Raw genomic sequence first — 19,982 nt, forward strand, 5'->3', positions numbered from 1 at the left:
GACAAATCAGTATGAGTCTTTACAAATCTGCTTCAACACTTGAAGCAATCAGAACGGCAGAATGTGAACAGTAGTATGAAGTACTCAAACTAGGGCACACACAGCAATGAAATGACTTATCTGCAGTACACTTGAATGCTGGTTCAAGACACCATTTGCAGATCAATTCGCTGCCTCAAGAAGGTTCACTGCCCTTTGTATCTAGTTCGCTGTCCTTGAATAGGGTTCGCTGTCCTTGAATAAGGTTCACTGTCCTTTGAATAAGGTCTGCTGTCCTCAAGGTGGAGTTCGCTGTCTCCAGAAAGCAGTTCGCTGTGCATAGAAGATGATTCGCTGCAGATAAGAATGTATTCGCTGATTACTGTTGAAGGAGATTGCTGTGTATATTATGTCTTGTCATAAGCATGAATGATGCTTTGTATATGAATGTGACATAGCCTCCCAGTTTTACCAAGGTCGGCTTCCAAGGAGAGCTATTTAATTACAATACTTAAGTTTGCTGCCCAATATAGGGTTTGCCCAATATGGTTTACAAGTTCCATGAATTGGGGCTAGACCAATACATATTTCAAATTACAATTACAAGTTACATGCTGCCGCTCACTTAGGGCCAGACTAACACAAAAATCATTTATGCCTTCTAAGGCCGGCAGGGCCACATACACACTAGGTGTGCTAGTGTCGGCCCTAGAAGGGCTCCGACCTAGCTACATACATCAACATTCCACACCTCTACTTCCTTTCACTATAGACATGAACCAACTCTATGTGGTTAACATTCAGGTCCCGTTATGTGGATGAATTGTTTGGTTTGATCTTCATATTTGACTAAGTTTAATTTGTTGACCCTACCATGTATGTTCGCCCAATGTTCTCTAATTCTAGTTTGGTGCAAACTTCCAGATTCACCAAGGCAAGATTTTTTTATGCAGGCAAAGTATTAGGTTAACACATTTACTTAGCATGAGTTCAAAACTTCAAAGGGTTCTTTGAATTCCTAAGTTTATTTCTAAAAGGTGTTAATAGATCTTAAATAGGTTTTGATGCTCCTTCTTTTTAGTGTCCTAGTTTTCTTATTAGAGATGCCTTGAACATGGCACGAAGTTCTTTATTTCTTGTAGACTTGTTTGGTTTAACTTCTCTCTTGCAAGGACTTCTTATAACCATTCCTTTTAATACCTTAGTCATGTGCTTATCCTCTAATTCTATGTGATCTGTATATATAAGACTCTAGGTGCTCTAGTTAAGAGCATATTGAGAACCCAACTTTCAGGGATGAGTAATGGTGATGGTTAGTTCTTACAAATGCATGTACATCTGCCTATGTCATCTTTTGATAAACTTGTTGTCAGAGTGAGCCACCTCTATTGTAAATTGAATGTGGTCAAGTAACATGTTGAGGTAATCCGAGAAAACATTTACATACAGCCTCACGTGAAAGCAGTTGAGATTTGTGTCATCTATGTTCTATGAACAAGTAAGCAACGATGGGAGAGTGGGAATCCCATTGCAATGCTTTTTTGTTCATAAATTTCCCATAAGAAACTAAAGTATGTATATTGATTAAACCAGTCTATATTCTAAAAAAAGATAGTCCAAGAAGCAACAACAAAAGTTGAAATAAACCTTAAAAACAAATAAGACGCCATGAAAGCACCAAATATCCCTTCCACAGAAGATGTAAAGGACAGAGAATGTAGACTCTAGTCAACGATGGAAATTCTTGTGATATCTAGCACTTCTTAAACACATCTCTAGGAAGAAAAAATAGTAACCAATAAAATTTGGCTGTCCCTTTTGAAATGTATTTGCAGGTTTATATTCTACATATCATACATGATTATTAGTACTGTGTGTATGCCCTGGTGCTGCCCCACTTTTGTTGTCTACCTATAAAAAATTTTGCATACAATGAGAATGCAAGTCACAATAATTGGAAAAAAATAATGAAGATGAATATCAGAGTTGTAAGGGTCAGCCCATGAATCAGTACAAAGATTGCTTAATTTAACCAAGTTACATTTGATAATTTTCCATATTGGTAACAAGGGTTTAGAAGATTGTGCAAATAAGATCTGTAGTTCGACATCTTACAAGGTTTGTCTCCTTCATTCAGAGCAAGAAGCCTTCCATGATGGTAGATGAGGGCCGTGTTTCCTGTCAAGACATCAAAATAGATCCATAAACTTCAGAAAGCATTGATTCTGTGGAATTTGTGGCATCAAAACAAAACAACTTTGGTTGATTGACATAGGTAATCTTGCCTGCTCCCACTCCATATGTACCATCCAACACACCAAGTTTTAAACGTAAACTGTATATTATTGCAGACAACAACCCAAATAGTCCTTTCAAGTCACCAATCTGCAGATATATATAGATGTGTTAGATCTTTCTTACCATGCAAATATACTAAGATATGTACAAAGTAGTTTTTGAGGTTATACGATCAAATACATTTTGGAGGCTCATCAACAAGGACAGAGTGTTCAGAGTATACAAGTGAATTTAGGAAGAGAGTGGTTCAGATGCACGAAGATATTATGGGTCATGAAGTTCTGATGAAATGCATAGATGGGCCGTTTGGGTACACCTAGAGAGGCCAAAATTCTTGGCTAAACCCAAGATATTGACAAAGTGTGTGCCCAAACACATTATTTGGAGCTGGATAAAAAGGAATTATTCTCCTACACGCAAAAACAGCAGGGATAAAGAACAGCAGCATGGTGGTGATAAAAATGAGGATAAGAACAAAAGAAAGAGCAAGACAAACGCAACTACTATAATCAATCACAAGGGCAAGGCACAGAGCAGTTTCATCGTTCTCATTGTGAAAAGGATGGAGATTCAGAGGAGATATGCTGGAAATTGCAACCAGAGTTGGCAACTTAATGGATGAAGAATGACAGCACAGCCAACCTAGTAAAGCTCACAACACACAGTTCACACACAGTAAGAGGAAACAAGACTACTTTGCTGCAAGTTACATACAGAAAATACAAGCTAGAACGGAATTTTACAACAATGCAAATTAGATGCAGCAGAACACACTAAAACTGGCTCTCAAAACACAAATCTAGTAGTTTTGGACTGCTATAAGAGAATCAAACCGACAAGAGCAAGTCTTTACACTGGTTACAGCTGAATTCAACTAGCAATAAGATGGATGCAAGGCCACTTAATGTAAGTCAACTACAGCAGTACACACTTATAAAGCAAATCACTAATTGCAGCATACTCTTTACACCATTTTTTTTCTAAGACAAGGATTAACCATGACAATTGTTGTAAGTGAAACGAATATCACAAAAAGAAATCCTTGATAATGGCTATCAGTGGAACCAATAAAAAATAAGCTGAAATTTTTACTGTAACTTACTTGAGCATAGACCTCAAAATATCTCCAAAAATTCACTGATTTGCAACCTTGAGAATGAATTTAGTTGAAAGCTTAATTTTGCAATAACTCTTTCAAATGACCTCAAATTGTAACTATAGTAACTTCTATATGTCCTTGATCAACCTTTCAAATTTTAGGAAAAAATTGCCAAATTTAGATAGATATGTGCTTCACAATCTGACCTCCTAAATTAAAAAAAAAGTTTTCTTTCTTGCCTTCTAGATGCTAAGATCATGTTCTAATATCACTTGTAATGAAATAACTTGCCCAAGAACAAAATATAGGAATATGTTGCAAATACTTGATAGTAATAGGCCACTTTGACAGGGCAGACCACTATAAGTTTTCAATGAGAATAGAGTTCACAATAAGATGCGTAATTACAACTCACTACCTCCTATATAGGAATCATTTGTTAACATATATACACCATAAATATAAATAGGGACTCATAATAGATTCAATTAAGGATTATGTGGTCCATGGTAAGTTATCACATATCCCAATACATGCTACAAGATAAGGGCATAATAGAGGAAAACAACATTTGAAGGTGTTTTTGGAGGATTATTAATAGGAATCCACAATTTGACGACCTAAGTATGGTATAGCAGTCTGAGTTAATGAATCATTGATAGATCAAATACAGTCATAAATCCCTCGAAGTAACAACCCTAAGTTGGTAGCTTCCTTTGAGGGAACATAAGAAGATGATGAGGATAATAGCATTAGAAATCTTTAAGGGAAATTTTGACGAACCAAACATTAAAAAAAATCAATAAATTAGGATTAGTTAGGAAAATATTGGATTTTCAAAAAGGTAGATAAATGCGAAAAAAAAAAAGAGATATATATATATATATATATATATATAGAGAGAGAGAGAGAGAGAGAGAGAGAGAGAGAGAGAGAGAGGTAATGGGCTGAAGCCAATAAGGTGTACATACCCTACCCCCTTTGTGAGATTTGAACTTGTGACCTCTATTTCAAGAGCATAAGTTCTCCACCACTAGGCAAACTCAGGTTGTACAAAAGAGAAAGATATATTGTTTTCGCAATGTAAAGGCATTTTAATAGCATAGAGATATGTAGAGCAAATAAAAATGAAATATTAGTCCATGAATTGTAGAATATAGATTTCACATTACTGTTCATATCATTGATTACATTGCAAAGCGAGGCATACTACATAGTGAATAAATGATAAATAGATGCTAGTAGTTTTCAAATTTTCAATTACAATCTACTTTGTACAAAGTCAACCTACAAAATAAGTACAAAGTTCCAAAGAATCAAGCATAGCCAATGACTCTTGCTCACACAAAGAGCTACACTAGAAGGCTTCAGGTCATGATGATGAAGCTCCTAGGTCAAAGCCTCACCTAAGTCCTTCAACCATGTCACTATCTATGTTGGCCTCTATTGGGGTATCATAAGGATCAAGAAGGACATCATCACTTGCACCTTCTTAGAATCTGGATTAATTTCCTCAAGGTCAATTGGTTGGCCTTCCTCGATGGTAACTAAATTTTTCCATATAGAAATTAAATTTGGAAATTGAAATTGAAACAAAAACAACGATTACAGGTACTTCAAACTCTAATCTTGAACTTTCTTCAACTTCAAGGAAAGATTGTGGTGAACGAACACCAAATCATTCTTCCAGCGTGTCGACTGGTTATTCAAAAACACTCCAAGTGCACTCACAAGGAGATGCCTACAAGGCTGACTCAAAATGTGCACCACCATCCATAAAAGACTTTTTGGCTTCTTCGCCACAAAAACCCCACCATTGCACTAAGTGTAATGGACACCCCCTGTTCGGCACTAAATTTATGTCCTATTTACTTAGTGTAATTTTGTCAAACAGTTGGCTTGCAAGCTGACTACTGGATTTTTTGGTTCTTGATTTGCAATAGGATAAATTGGATAAGCTGATATATTATTGTAAAGCTTTCAAAGTTTATTCAATATAAAAACAACCAGACATATCAAATACCAAAAACAAGAAGATTAATGCTGATGGTATTTATTTAATTCCAACTTCAAGCATACAAATCAGATCTGAAGAACATTACAGACCATATGATAATAAACAAATTCAAACCTGAACTCCACAAGTATAGAACCTGCTGAAACACTGTTCACACACTGTAGCTGCACTATTCACGGCACTGTAGCATTTTTACTATTCACGCGGCACTGTAGCAAAACACTATTCACACGGCACTGTAGCAAATCACTATTCACGCGGCACTGTAGCAAATCACTATTCACACGGCACTGTAGCAAAACACTATTCACGCGGTACTGTAGCAAAATCACTATCTTCAAATCTGCACTTTCAAACCCCTGTAAAAACTTCATGCGAGAGCACCAGATGAAGCCCAATGTGTTTCCTGAATGAAAACACCATTAATCCTCCTGATTGTGTCTTTCAACAGCGAAGAGAATGCTAGCAAAGAGGGATTCCGCCCTCCAAGCCCAATAATCAGATCTCTACGAAATCCAACAGCATAACATTAATCTCATCCCAGCATACCCCAGAAGAGAGCTCTCAACCTCCACTTATATCTTCTTCCTGGATGCAAAACACTTCATTTCCTAAATGTGGGATAATACATTTTAGAATAAAATATTATTTCCCACAATGTACACATTAAACGGAACTTTTAATATTTTAAACATTACTTTATATTCCCAACCTTATAATATAACGATAAAGTTAAATATTTAATTTAACTTTACACTTTATCGTTAAATATTAAAACATTGTTGATAATCTCTTTAAATCATTGTCGCCTTCAAACATTTTTACTGATAATTATGCCAACCAGGGAAACACTAAAAATTTCAAGTCACTGCTTGGGGACTAACTTACTATAAATAGTAAGTGTCTAGAAACCCTGTCAGAGCAGCACCGATTGGCCTAAAACTGAAAACACCTAGGCCAAAACACCTCAGGATCCCACCAATGTCCTTGTTAGCCTTCGGGACCATGTCAGAATAGGCTAACGACACCCCATATCATGTTGCGCTAAAAAGGGGACATTACACTAAGCAACATATTATTTTGAAATGATCTCATGCAAGATCTATTAAAACTTTAACACCTTTAATGTGCATGTCTACAATATATAGAGATGTCAATAGTACATGGAATCTACTTGGGTGGAAGGTATTCCTACCTTGCACAAAAGCCATACTTGAGAATAATCCCTTGCCTACTTATATATTAGCAGCTCTATCATAATTACATCCAACACTACTAGGGTAGGAAACAATTTCCCTATGCACATGAGTAATCCTTGTGTGACCTCAACATCAACTTTGAACGAGGGGCTGTATTGATAGGCAAAGGGGCCCAAGGCAACAAAGGTGACAATAAACTTAGAATTTTTTTATTTTTTTTAGAGCATGCCAGAATGGGCTCCAACAAGGCCCACATGCCACTTACATTACACACAAGCAATTTGGAACCACACTTGTCTTACCACTAAAGGTGCACTGATGTGAAAAAATTATATTACAAATATAAAGTGAGCTGTCCTCGAGTCAGCAGTTTGCCAATGAAAATTAAAAGTGATGCTCCTTAATTGTGAAGAATAGAACCCGGGAAATAGAGAAGTTTAATAAGTCCATAAAGTGGCGCCCAATACATTGGTCCAATTTCTCCTTCGTGTAATTATCTCCAAATATTTTCTGGATTGAAAACTTGAAGTTTCTAACAATTATGCTGTGAAAAGCTCATACTACGGTCAGTCTAGTAAGATATCATGTGGTCAAATAGAGTGACAATGTTGTGTTATTGTAAAAGAGATTCCATGTTGAATGCCTAAGTGTGTGTAGATTAACACGTGTCATGATGATAGTCATGTCAAGCATAAAGCATCATCTACCATTGACCATTTACATAAGCCATTTATGCACATTTCAGTAAGCTAGCAACCGGCTAGAAAGGCGTACAACTTGTCACATATCGATGCTTGAACACATGCCAAGATATGAAATTCGACATGCAGCTCAGTACATCCATCAAAAGTTGTATAACTTGAATTTCAACTCAGCATCCAAATCATGCATTGGTTGGAACCGGAAGGTGAATCATTTCATCTTCCCATTAGTTATTCTTCCCTCCAGTAATGTAAAAGAACCATGAAGATAAATATTCAATCCAAATTAGAAATACAGGCTTTTAAAATTTAAGAGAGTGAAGCTGGCCAAGTAGAAGCTTGCAATGAAGTGAGTGAATAGAGCTTGAAAGGGAGATTGCCAAAGGTTCCATAAGTCAAGTTAGGTATAAAGTGCTCGTAGAGTTTAAGATCGGAAATATAGTTTGTTGATGTATTCTTTCAAGCAGTTGATGCAGCCCAATTCTAGGCGGCAATCAATTTCTAGAGTGATTTTTCTTTCATCTAATTATTTGTCTGCGTATTTATGAAAAATCAATAATGAGGAAAGACTTTCACTGTGAATTTATGAAAAATCAATAATGAGGAAAGACTTTAAGTGTGAATTTCCACATTCACATTCTGTTTGTGCACTATAACCAGACCGAGTAGTTGACTGAGGTTCATTTGCCTGAGGCTACATTATCATATAAAATGCCTCCATGAACAATGGAATGTGAATTTCCTACAGAGACAGGTCATAAATAGACATGGTAAAACATTTCTGTTGAAGCATCAGATCGTGCACCAAGCATGCAAAGCTTTATTTGAGAGGACAAATTATCAACATTGCTTGCCTTAACAAAAAGCAATTCTTAACTCATAGGAGTAAAAGAAAGATATAATAACATCCCTTGATTCGATAACATTTTATATTTTTCTATTTTCTTTCATCTTTAGGACGAACTATAAAATTATAATCAAATATCTAGCATGTTATATGTGCCTTCCTCGTTACAAACCTTCAAAGTGAAATTTAAATGGCCCTTTTAAGTAAAAGCAGCAAACTAATTGCCCCCTCTTTTAAAACATGCATACACTTAATAGTTTCTCTAACAGGGTATCCCATGTTGTCTTAATTTTCGAAATATTGAAAATTGACAACCCCTATGAATTTTTAAATTCATAGTTTCATTTCCTAAGGCATGTTTTACGAGGTTAAAACTTGTATTGGTTTGTGTCTAGTCTTGCGTGTGTGTTTTGGCTGTCTTTGTCCCAGTTTTAGTCGTTTTTGGTTATCGTTTTTCCCTTATTTTTGCAACTTTGGGTTTTAGGATTAGCATTGCAAGTAATAGGAACTTTTGTAAGGTATTGCAAGTAAATGCTCTAACTTGCAATCGGGTCTCTAGGAGCCAATTACAAGTTGATTCATTGTTTTTAAAGTCATAATGGACTTGCAACCGGGGGTCAAAAGCCCGATTACAAGAAGGCTTTCTTTCTACTTGCAATTAGGGGTTTAGGGCCCAATTACAAGTATTTGATGTCTCCACCAATATCAAGTATTGCATATGCTTGCATCGAGTTTTTCAAGACCCGATTTTTTTCTTTCTATGCTTCCTTTCTTCTACAATTTTGAAGGGAGCCGTTTTAAGTTGTGGTTGCTTTGTAATAGGAGTGTTCTTCCTATTTTGCTTTTTAGAGCTCACGTATGTGTTGATGTGTCTTTAGTACACGACCAAACACATAATAAAATACCTAAAGGTACCTTATCCTCTCTTGAATAAAGCTTCCCCGAATGCTGAAGATCTCACAGAAGGATCAATTGGAGTAGCTCCAAGGTTCTGATTGTAGGTTCTCTACGTGTGGATAAGCTCTTGTGGTATGATGTGATTTTGTTGGAATCACAAGGAACTTACATTCGATGACCTCAGCATCTGATTTGCTTTCGATATCACTGGAACGTGGGTCTTTACAGATCCTTGATTTTTTTAAAAGGGAAAAGGATAAGGGTTGGAGAAAGATCTAATTCTAACACTAAGAATGTAGGAGCGATGGATGACCTTTGATGAAACTTTAACTAAGTCTTGCTTTGACATGCTAGGATCATCTCCACAAGGTTAGTGTGATCTTCTAAGAAAAGCTTTATGATGTTCAAATCACCGCTACAAGCATAGACACCATCAAGTTGATGCATATCAATCAAGAAGCGATAATTGAAGTTAAGCTTAAGCATGAATGATTCCAGTTGACTACGCAAGGCAAGTTTGCAATCAACAAACCGCTAGTAGTATGGATATACAAAGTTCACCATTGATCATACAAATTTCTTCCATTCATCTAATAACATGAAATTAAATTTGAGAAGTATAGAGACCATGCAAATTGTAGAATCGACACATAGAATTCACCATTCCTTCAATGAATATAATGTATGTATGCATGCTTTATCCATGTTTTCATATGAACATTTAGAATTTTGAAATTTTCCTACATATTTTAAATTTTTTCTATATTTTATATAGCCGTCCCCCGCTGTCCCCAAATTTGGCAAAAAATTTGTCATCTCGGAAACGCGTCCCGCCATCCCCTGCCATCCCCGTCCCGGAAACTCGGGGTAACTTTGGTCAAGAGTGAAATTCATTCTTTAGCTCAAAATCCTTACTTTTTGAACTCAAAACCCATTCAAATACATGCCTATGGCCATCTTTAAGTCCAATTCACCTTCATCAACATTTGGCTTAACACAAATTTTGAAGAAAAAGGACATTTTGAGAATTTCGCTCTCGACCCTTTGGAAGGGTTAGGAGCGAAATTCAAGTTTTAGACTTGATCTTTCATTTCCTTCACTTCAATTCATCTTGCAAGGCAAAAATACATCACTCCACCTTCAACCATGCCATAGGAATCAATGTTTTGGCTTCACACAAGGAGAAAATAGGTGGTTTGAGGAATTTCGCTCTGGACCCTTTGGAAGGGTCAGGAGCGAAATTCTTTCTTTGCTTATTTTCTCTTACTTAGCTCCATTCTTCTCACTTTGTTCTACCTTGACTCTCCCTTTTGGATCCTCCTCTCACGAAGACAGCACTTGCTTGACCTCAAAATGACTTTAAAGGAGAATTTCCCTAAAAAACATGGCCAGGGGCAGGACCTATTTAGGATTTCGCTCTAGACCCTTTAGAAGGGTCAGGAGCGAAATTCACATTTTAGCTCAAAATCTTCATCATTGGTGGCCACAATCCATTCAAAGGCACACCTAGGGGTCTTTCCAAGCTCAATCCACCCTGATCCACACTTGGCTTGACACAAAAATGGAAGGAAAAGAGGGATTTTGGGAATTTCGCTCTAGACCCTTTGGAAGGGTCAGGAACGAAATTCATGTTCTAGGCTTGACTCTTCATTCCTTCAACTACAATACACCTCAAAAGGCAAGGACACATCACTCCACTCCCATCCATGCCATAAAAATCAAGGACTTGACCTTCTCCAAGGGAAAAATAGGTGCTTGCAAGAATTTTGCTCTGGACCCTTTGGAAGGATCAGGAGCGAAATTCAAGTTTTAGGACAAAATCCTTCACTCCTTCACATCCCATCACTTCAAAAGGCAAAGACATGTCAATCTACTTCCAAATACGCCCAAGGAACAAGGTTGGCAGTCTAAGCAAGGAAGTAAATGAGGTTTATGAAGAATTTTGCTCTGGACCCTTTAGAGGGGTCAGGAGAGAAATTCACATTTTGGGTTGATTTCACACTTCTTCTCTCCTCAATTCACTTTAAACTCGATTTATCCAGCCTCCTCTTGCCACATTCAAGTCCATTTGCCATCCACTTGGCTCAAAAATCTTCATTTTTCAATGCCTTAGGCAAAATAGAGGGTCAAATGAGGATTTCGCTCTGGACCCTTTGGAAGGGTCACGAGCGAAATTCTCATTTTGAGCTAATTTTCCACATCCTTTCTCCTTTTCATGCCTTGGACATACTTTGTTAGGCTTCCTTACATCATGATCATGCGAATTTGCTCTTCAAGTTGACATCTAGCTCAAGATTTTGTGAAAAATAGGGTTTTACATAAATTTCGCTCTGGACCCTTTGGAAGGGTCAGGAGCGAAATTCACCTTAGGCTATAATCCTAACTTCATCTTTCACATTTATTCATTCCAAATAGGTGTTTTGCCTTCACTCAAGACTGGGAATGAGCTAGTTCGTGACTTTGGGCAATGTAGAGTGTCTTACAAAGGAATTCACTCTGGACCCTTTGGAAGGGTCAGGAGCGAAATTCCTATTCTAGGCTTGATTCACTTTGGAATTGACTTGACTTTGGCCTAGACTCACGCCTTGATGCATATCCTTCCATATCCTTGCCCATTCGCTCAACCACTCTTTGACTTAGGTGAGATCTTGAGTCTTTGGTGAATTTTCGCTCTAGACCCTTTAGAAGGGTCAGGAGCGAAATTGAAATTCGCTCTGGACCCTTTGGAAGGGTCAAGAGCGAAAGTTGACATTTTAGCCTCTCCGTCAAGATTCATATATGGAATATAACATTTAAGTATAAGCTTATACTTTAAGTTGTATTCCATATATACTATCAGGATGTTTGAGAGTGGTTTCGGACCTCCAGGAGTTATAATGCAAAATCTAGTTTTTTGGAGGATTCTTCAATTTTCCAGACAGTCAAATTTCAGGATCAGGATGACATTCCCGACTTAGCCAAATTTCAGGACATTTGAGGATCAGGATGACATTCCAGACTTCTCAAGGCGAATTCGCTCTACCCTTGATGTAAAGGATGGGACCTAGGAGGACACTATGCATTCAACCAAGGTTTGATTTAGCAACTTGAAGTGTGACCAGATAGTACACAAAAAACACCCTAGGAATGATCTATATTACTCCTAATCACTCAATTGACCTAACCTCTTGAGGAGATCCACCTAACTCAAGCAGAGCCTGCTACCCTAATGAGCCCCCTAGCGACCCCTCAAATGCAAAAGGTCAATAGACAAGAACCTAAAAGACCTAAAAAGCAAACCCTAGAAAGTAGAAAGTAGGGGTCCCCATTTGCAATGGGGCGATGTGTGAATACGTCACAACAGTATGGAGATTTTTTTGGATCATTTTGTTTGCACACTGCATAGGAATCTGATCGGTTTCTTCCTCTTTCCTTTGGGGTTTTCAGGTAAGTGCATCTTTGCACTTAGGTTTTTTGTTCTTTCCTTCATCTCCCCTTTGTGATAATGTAGGGAGCACGTTTTCATCATTACTTTTCTCCCTATGTCGTGTAAGTTTGCTTGCAATTGCTTGTATAATTTCGTGATTAATAGAGCAGTAAGGATGCGTTTTTGAGATGGCAAATATCGGTTTTCTTTTGTGTGGCATTTCTAGTGTTTGCCAATCTTCCCTTTTTTTTTTGTGCATTGCGTATGCATTTGCAGTTGGTTTTCATCCTCCCATAACCATGACAAGTCTTTTCCTCCCATCATTCACCGTTTTTGCAAGTATGTTTACTTGCAATCAAGTCTCTAAGACCCGACTGCAAATAGTTTATTATTTACCTATCACCATGCTCACTTGTAGTCGGGTCTTGGAGACCCTATTGCAAGCCTATCAATATCATTCATTTGCAAATGCAAGACTTGTTCACTTGCATTCGAATCTCTATGACCCGACTACAAGTGCAAATATGAAAGTGTTTCCCTATCTCGCATTCATCGTTTCCATCATTCTAAGTCATTCCACTTGCATACTTGCAATTAGACCTCTAGGACCCAATTGTGAGTTCTTTGTTCATTACCTTTCACTTGCAATCACACATTTATTTGCAACCACACTCTAAAATTGAATTGCAAATAGTCTTTCCCCTAGTTTGCATACATGCATTCGGGTCTCCAAGACCTGATTGCAAGTGAAAGTTCCACATTTTTCCAAATTACATAATCTAAGCTCACTGTCATTTACTTGCAGTCCCTCCCTAGAGATCCGAAATGCTGCCCTTGTCATTGTCATTGTGCATCTTCCAATCTTGTCCATTCTTTTTCACCTTTTTCATGATAAGTCTAAGGTTGGACATTGTTCTTTCCAAGTTTTGGTATCGTGGCATCTCCAATAACCTGCGAAGAAGTCCTGACTCTTCGGCGTTTTCGTCGCAATGTTGCAGATTCTTGTTCAATGACAGAAGAGCCAACACCTCCTTCCAACAAGAAGATGAAATACAAGTATGATAAGTATCAGAATGAAATTCCTCCCTCAAAAGTGAGCTGTTCTGTTGATGAGATTAAGGGCACTAAGATTGGACATGTTGATAAGTCTAAGTTTCTTGAAAGAGTAGAAGGATCGCCAAGCCATGGCATGCAATTGCTCCTAAATAGTTATATCCACTTGGTTTCTACTTTCCCAGTAGCAACCTTGGAGCCAGAATTTGTTCTTGCCTGTGCTGCTCATTTTGACAGTGGATCTAGGACGATCAGGGATGATGATGGCAATATCATTATTAGATTGGATGCAAAAACCATCAATAAGATCTTCAAGGTTCCTGCTGCTCCAGTATATGGAGATATTTCCATGATGAGCGCTCTAGATCACTACAACCAGAAAAGATCGGATTGCATAAGACATCAATTCAAAATGGCTCAAGACTCCCAGGACCTGTTTCTCTAGATGGCCCAAATTATGTCAGTTTGATTTCATTGAGGAAGTCATTGATATGATCACACTTCTGAGTAGGATAATGGGGTTGAAACGGTCCAATGTATTTGAGATCTCGATGTACAAATACATTGTAGTCATGAGGAAAGGACAATCTCATATCTTCTGGGGTGAAGTCATCAGTGATAACCTATGTGAGCAATTGTCACAAGTTTCAACCACCCTTACCTTCTACATGAATTCCTACTTAGCGTACATAGCAGCGTCACTTAGACAATTTCCTGATCTTTCTACCAAAGGTGACAAATCGTTGGTACCGGTATGGAAATATTATGAGCAACTCACTTTGAGACCCAGTAAGATTCATTATAGGAGGATGCATGATGCCTTCTTTGATCATTTCATGTGTTTATTTGATGAAACATTGAAGAATAAGAGTGTGTTTGAGGCAACTTGGAAGAAGGTGAATGAGTATGGATGCTTGTTTCTTCAGTTTCTAACTTTCACTTACATGAGAGTTGGATGTTTTGAAGATCAGCCATATATGCTTCCCAGATATCCTACTGATAAGATCATCCTAATGGAGTTGGCTAGGCAGTTGATAACAGTTCATGCAATCTAGCTAGCTAACCATAAGTTAGGCATCAACATATCCTCTCACAATCCACTATAGATTGGCTGATATTCCTTGACAACCTCAGCTAGAGCCAAAGCAATGGAGAAAGAACTTCAAGAAATTAAGTTGAAGTTCAAGGCAAGAAAGAACTTTGATTATCGAGGGATGAAAGACAAAATAAAAAAAGCCTTCACTCATGTTCATCGCCTTATAGAAGAGCATATCAGGAAAGTGGACTACTACAGGCTTACTTTGGAGCAGATTGTACATTTGGATCTGACCAAGATTCCAAAAGGCATGGTAGATGATGGAAAAATCCTTGATCAAGAGAATACAGAACAAAGGGTTGTTGAGGCTCCTTTTCCGTCTCCCCAATGGTCACAAAAGGAGTGTACCTCAATCTTTGATAGATTTCAGCCCATCCTTGCCAACACCAATGCTTGGCTAAAAAACAATAATGTCAAAACCATTAAGATCAAGGTTGGGGTGGAAAGTGATTCAGCAGGACCAGTTGGCTGTAAGTCTGAAGTTAGGGTCAAATCTAAAGAGGGTGCTTCTTCCTCGAGCACTAGGATCAAGCTAAGAGTGAGCAGGGCTTTGGTTATTCCTCCACAAGAGGAGTCATTGAAGGGAAAAGAGAAGCCTCAAGTGCAAATTCATGTTATTGACCCTGAGGATGAAACACATGAGGAGAATATAGCAGGATCCCCTCCTACTATGAACTCAGATTCTCCTCACACAATCATGCCCCGATTGTCTTTGGATGTACCTATGTCTCCAATTGACACGGGTGTGGATTCTTTCTCTACAGTCCATGTGGATCCTGTTATGCCAAGTGCATCTATTTGCACAAATGTATCATCATCAGTTGTAGAAATACCTGTAGATACTTCTCATGGCGACTTGGAGAGTGTTTTTTATGTTAATCCTTCATATGACATTTTATCCAGCATATCACTCCCGAAAATTGATACTTTTGTTGTAATTTTTGATAAGTTCATGTCTGAAGCCTGACATGATTTGTCGTCTCAGCAAACACTTATCGTTGTCCAGACCGAGGCCTCACCAAGAGTGACAACTGTGGTACAGGCAGATCCTATTTCTACACAAACCATAGTTGTTGTCACAAATGCAAGCTCATTAGATCTACCCCCATGGTTAAGTTCAATCACTCCTAAGAGGAAGAAGTGGGATATTTTTCCTGATGTGTTTGATTTTCAATAGCTTAGGAAATCTAAGCCAAGTGCTGCTAAGAAGGCAAAAACAGTCTCGCAAGTAGTTGTGGACAACAATAAGATGAAATGTCCAGACATGGCAGAACTTCTTATTGATAAACCACCAGAAGAAATGCAGCTATCTGATTACAAGTTCACTAGGGTGGAGCTAGGAAGGCAAACACATGCTGGAATGATGCATGACACTCGGGACTCAGTAGTTTCGTTGGTTTAGGGTTACGATGAGCTCCTAGCAAAGAAAGATAAGCTCAAGGAGGAGAACGCACAACTCATCTCAGTGATTCAAAAGATCACTAATTCTTCAGAGAAGGTTGATCCTTTAACTTCCTCTACTTCTAAAGAGTCCATCAAACGAGTTGAGAAAGCTGCTCAAAAAGCCAAAGCTATTGATTCTTGGGTTGATCAACTAGCAGATCGAAGTACTCAAGTGGTGAAAAAGGCCTTACTAGTGCTAGGCAATGTTAGGGCAGCGAGGACAAAATTGAACTAGAGTTTAGAAGCTTTTAAGCAAAGTCTGGGATCTACAAAATGAGATTTGAGAATCTGGCATGAAATGGATCGAGTCACATTGGAAATCCTATGCAATCACACTATGATACCAAACAGGGAAAAGTATATTGAGTTTGAAGAACTTATGATCAAAAGTCATTAGTTGTTAAAGACTTGATCAAAGATATTGAAGCTACTCTTGAAATGAATGCTGAAGTAGAACAGGATATTATCTCCAACTTTGAGAAAATGTCTTGCAAAATGGTAAGTCAAGATAAAGAGTTGCTTCCAAAGGATGTAATACTTTCTGAGTTGGTGTCCAGGCTTCATCAGGAATTGTAATCCGATCATTTTACAATGACCTCAATCAATAGGTTTGTGGATTCTCAAGTTTTCCTTGACAAGATACAGACTGTTCTTGAGGAACATAGAATAGCGACAATCAAATATTCCGATGTCATCATCAAAATTGTTGTTGTTGCGAGGAATACAGCAGGACCAAATCTTGATGAATTGCAGGAATCAATTGATAGGTTTCAAGCTTTCATGGCCAGGGAGAGAGAAGAACAAGAATTGTCTCATGACACTTGAGTTTTATTTTGTTTATGCATTTTTTTTTTTGACAAATAACATGTAATGTGAAAACTTATGATTACAAGTAGTCTCATCACTTGTAGTCTTGTAACTTGTAATTAAATGTAAACAAATTACAAGTTGAATAGCAATAGGACTGTATTTGAATAAGTCATGGTTAGTTATAGTTGGTTGTGGAAAAAGTCTTAGTTACTTAGACTTTCCCACTTTTTTCTCTTAGCCCCTCACCTATATATACAATAGAGTGCTCTATGTAATTTTTATCTTTTTAGCAAGCAAGAAAACTCTACAAAAAATTATAGTCATAAAGACTTTATGCTTCATGCTTGTAAATTGTTTTTTCAAGTAATATCAAGAAGGCATTTGAGTTTCAAACTTTGTGTTGAAGTCTTGCTCTAATATCCATTGTGTTCTTGTGTCATAACTGTAGATTTTTTTGCATTTGCTTGAGGTCCTATCCATTGTGTTCTTGTGTCATAGTGGTATTTTGTTTTGCATTTGCTTGAGGTCCTAACGAGATTGTTAAAAGGAGCTTTAATCCGATTTATCATAGACTTTGTGCTGCAAGTATTAAGGGTTAAATTATTATAGCTAAGTGTTCATAACTGAGAGGAATTGCAGGACTTTGTGCTTGTAGTTGTTCCCATTTGTAGTAGTTCAGGAGTGCACCATATCAGCAGACTTTGTGCTATTATATGTTGTATGTTGTTCTTATTTCAATCATTTTGGAAAGGTAGATAGAATAGTGGAAAGTAAAAACTTTGAGCTTTGTTTCTATTTTCTCATCATGGGGTAGTGACAGAAGACTTTAAGCTTTCACGGAAACTTCACTTCCTTTTTGTATAAACATTCTTGTAATTCTTAAAGTTCCTTCAATTGCTGTATTTGTTTTCGTAACTGTTGTTTCTCTTCTAAAAAGAGAAAAGAATATCATCTTTTCTGAAAAAAGAGAAAATGATGTTGTATTGCCCAAGTTAGATTAGAGTTTAGTTGATTAGTAATAGTAGAAAAGGGGGATCCTTCCCTTAAATTAAGAGAGTTTTTAACTGACACGTTGTGACTGAAACCACAATTTTGCACATCTCCCCAAGTGTACAAAACAAAGTTTTAAAACTCAGACTCGGCAAACCAAAAAATTGGACTCAGACTCGAACTCATGAAAGACTCGTGAAAGACTCGCGAAAGGTCTCGACAAAAAAAAAACCATAGTTTTACAAAAAATCATAAAGAAATTATTGCATTTAGAGAACATTAGAGCCATAATTGAAACATTACACATGTCATATGATCTACAAACACTCAATATTTGAAATTTCATCATTCATACTCCTAGTTTTAGACTTTAAAATGTATAATAGCAGCATAAGTTTATAAATGTTAACAAAATTACATATATTGATATGTCCAAATGTGAAAAACAACAATGAACAAACTAAAGAGAAGACTACATCTTCCTTTTTCCAGCTCTAATGAAAACCAAGGGAGAGATAGAACTAGAGGGTCTAGTTCTAGGAGTCCGATGTGGGTTCTCCAGCTCGCCAAAATTAGATTGAGGCTAGCACCACTTAGTAGGGTCTAGGGGTGAGAGAGAGAGGGGTAGAGAGATAGGTCTAGATCTTGGGGGAGAGAGAAGAGAGTAAGATAGAGTGGCAGAGAAAGGGGATAGAGGAAGAGTGATAGGGAGATAGATAGATCTAAAATTCGGGGCAGATAAAGTGAGTGAGATAGAGAGAACGAGAGAATGCTAATAGAAACCTACTGATTACTGAAATTTGACTAAGTCTGAAAATTTAAAAGATCTTCTAAAACCTAGAATTTGCATTATAACTCCTAGAGATCTGAAACAACTCTCAAACATCCTGCCAATATATACATGAAATATAACTTAAAGTATAAGAATGACTTATATTTAAATGTTATATTTCATGTATATATTCTGATGAAGAAAATGAGGTTGTTTTAATCTTGTTTCCTCTCCTCCTTCAAACCCTACAAACCTGTTTTCAGCAAGCAAAAATGCCAAATGAGTGAAAAAAAAAAAAAAAACTTAAAATCGTGGCTGGGTGTGTTAAGTGAATGGCACGAGTCCAAGTGAAAGGCTCGCGCGAGTCCACTCAAAAAACTCGTGAGTCCTCAGGAAGGACTCGGCTCACGAGTCCTTGGCGAGTCGACTCGGCCCGCCAATGGACTCGCGAGTCTTGGCGAATCCCACGAGTTTTAAAAACAAAATTTTTAACCAACATCCCACAAGGTAAATCTGTGTCTCTCTAGCATTCATATTGATGTTAAATTGTGTAGTAATGCTTTGGTAATATGACTACACATTCATAGATTGACAGCCATGAGAATGCCTATGCTTAAAATTTTTAAAATCATGCAGGGAATTCTACAAGCAAACACAAAGAAGATAAGAGAAAAGACCTCTTAAAAGTTTTGCGTTTCCATGATGACATGAGCAGACATTATGTATTTGTAAAAGATATAAGAGAATTTCCTGGGATTGTACGATTTTCATGACTTGGGGTATGGAATCTTGTAGAATTATATATTGAGTAGCTATATATTTTTTTCCATATAACTTTTTGAAGATTTTCCAAGAAATAGTGAACTGTTTGATATAATAAACAGGAGTGTTGGCCCTAAACCCTACAAACCCTTGCAAGGGGCATTGTCTCTCAACCCTGCTAGAAATTGCTGCCCCAGAACCCTACTCTGATTTTTAAAAACAAAAAATAACAATTGAGTTGAGGTAATATTTTTACAACAGAAATATATCAAAAATATTAATATCAATATATGATTTATTGTTGTGAAATATGGATCGAAGAATAATGACAACGATTCCGAAAGACTGATTGCCATGAGTTATTGATCGTCTCCATCATTGAATCCGGTTTAAATACAAGAGGAAAGGTTGCCTACGTAGGGACATGTCCATACGTGACAGTTGCCACGTATGGACATGCCCCTATGGAGGCAACCGTTCATAACAATTAGTTTGTTTATGTTTAATTTCCGAACTGTATGCTCTGTCAATATATCACTCTCCAGATAATAACCGATTTACCATCAGTTAGATTCACGAGGGCTATATCTTAACACTCCCTCTTAGCAGGAGT

General features: G+C 37.4%; 1 protein-coding gene across 1 annotated transcript in view; it reads right to left on the minus strand.

Annotated features, from left to right (window-relative positions):
• Nucleotides 1-19,982, minus strand: part of LOC131070888 (carotenoid 9,10(9',10')-cleavage dioxygenase) — a 131,086-nt gene that overhangs the window by 104,024 nt on the left and 7,080 nt on the right. Inside the window, exons 5-6 of the mRNA XM_058006551.2 lie at nucleotides 2,265-2,364; nucleotides 2,095-2,157 (exon numbers count right to left, since the gene is read on the minus strand). Coding sequence (XP_057862534.1) covers nucleotides 2,095-2,157; nucleotides 2,265-2,364 — 163 coding nt within the window. The remainder of the gene's footprint in view (nucleotides 1-2,094; nucleotides 2,158-2,264; nucleotides 2,365-19,982) is intronic.

Source organism: Cryptomeria japonica, chromosome 9, assembly GCF_030272615.1.
Source record: "Cryptomeria japonica chromosome 9, Sugi_1.0, whole genome shotgun sequence".
Classification (NCBI taxonomy): Eukaryota; Viridiplantae; Streptophyta; class Pinopsida; order Cupressales; family Cupressaceae; genus Cryptomeria; species Cryptomeria japonica.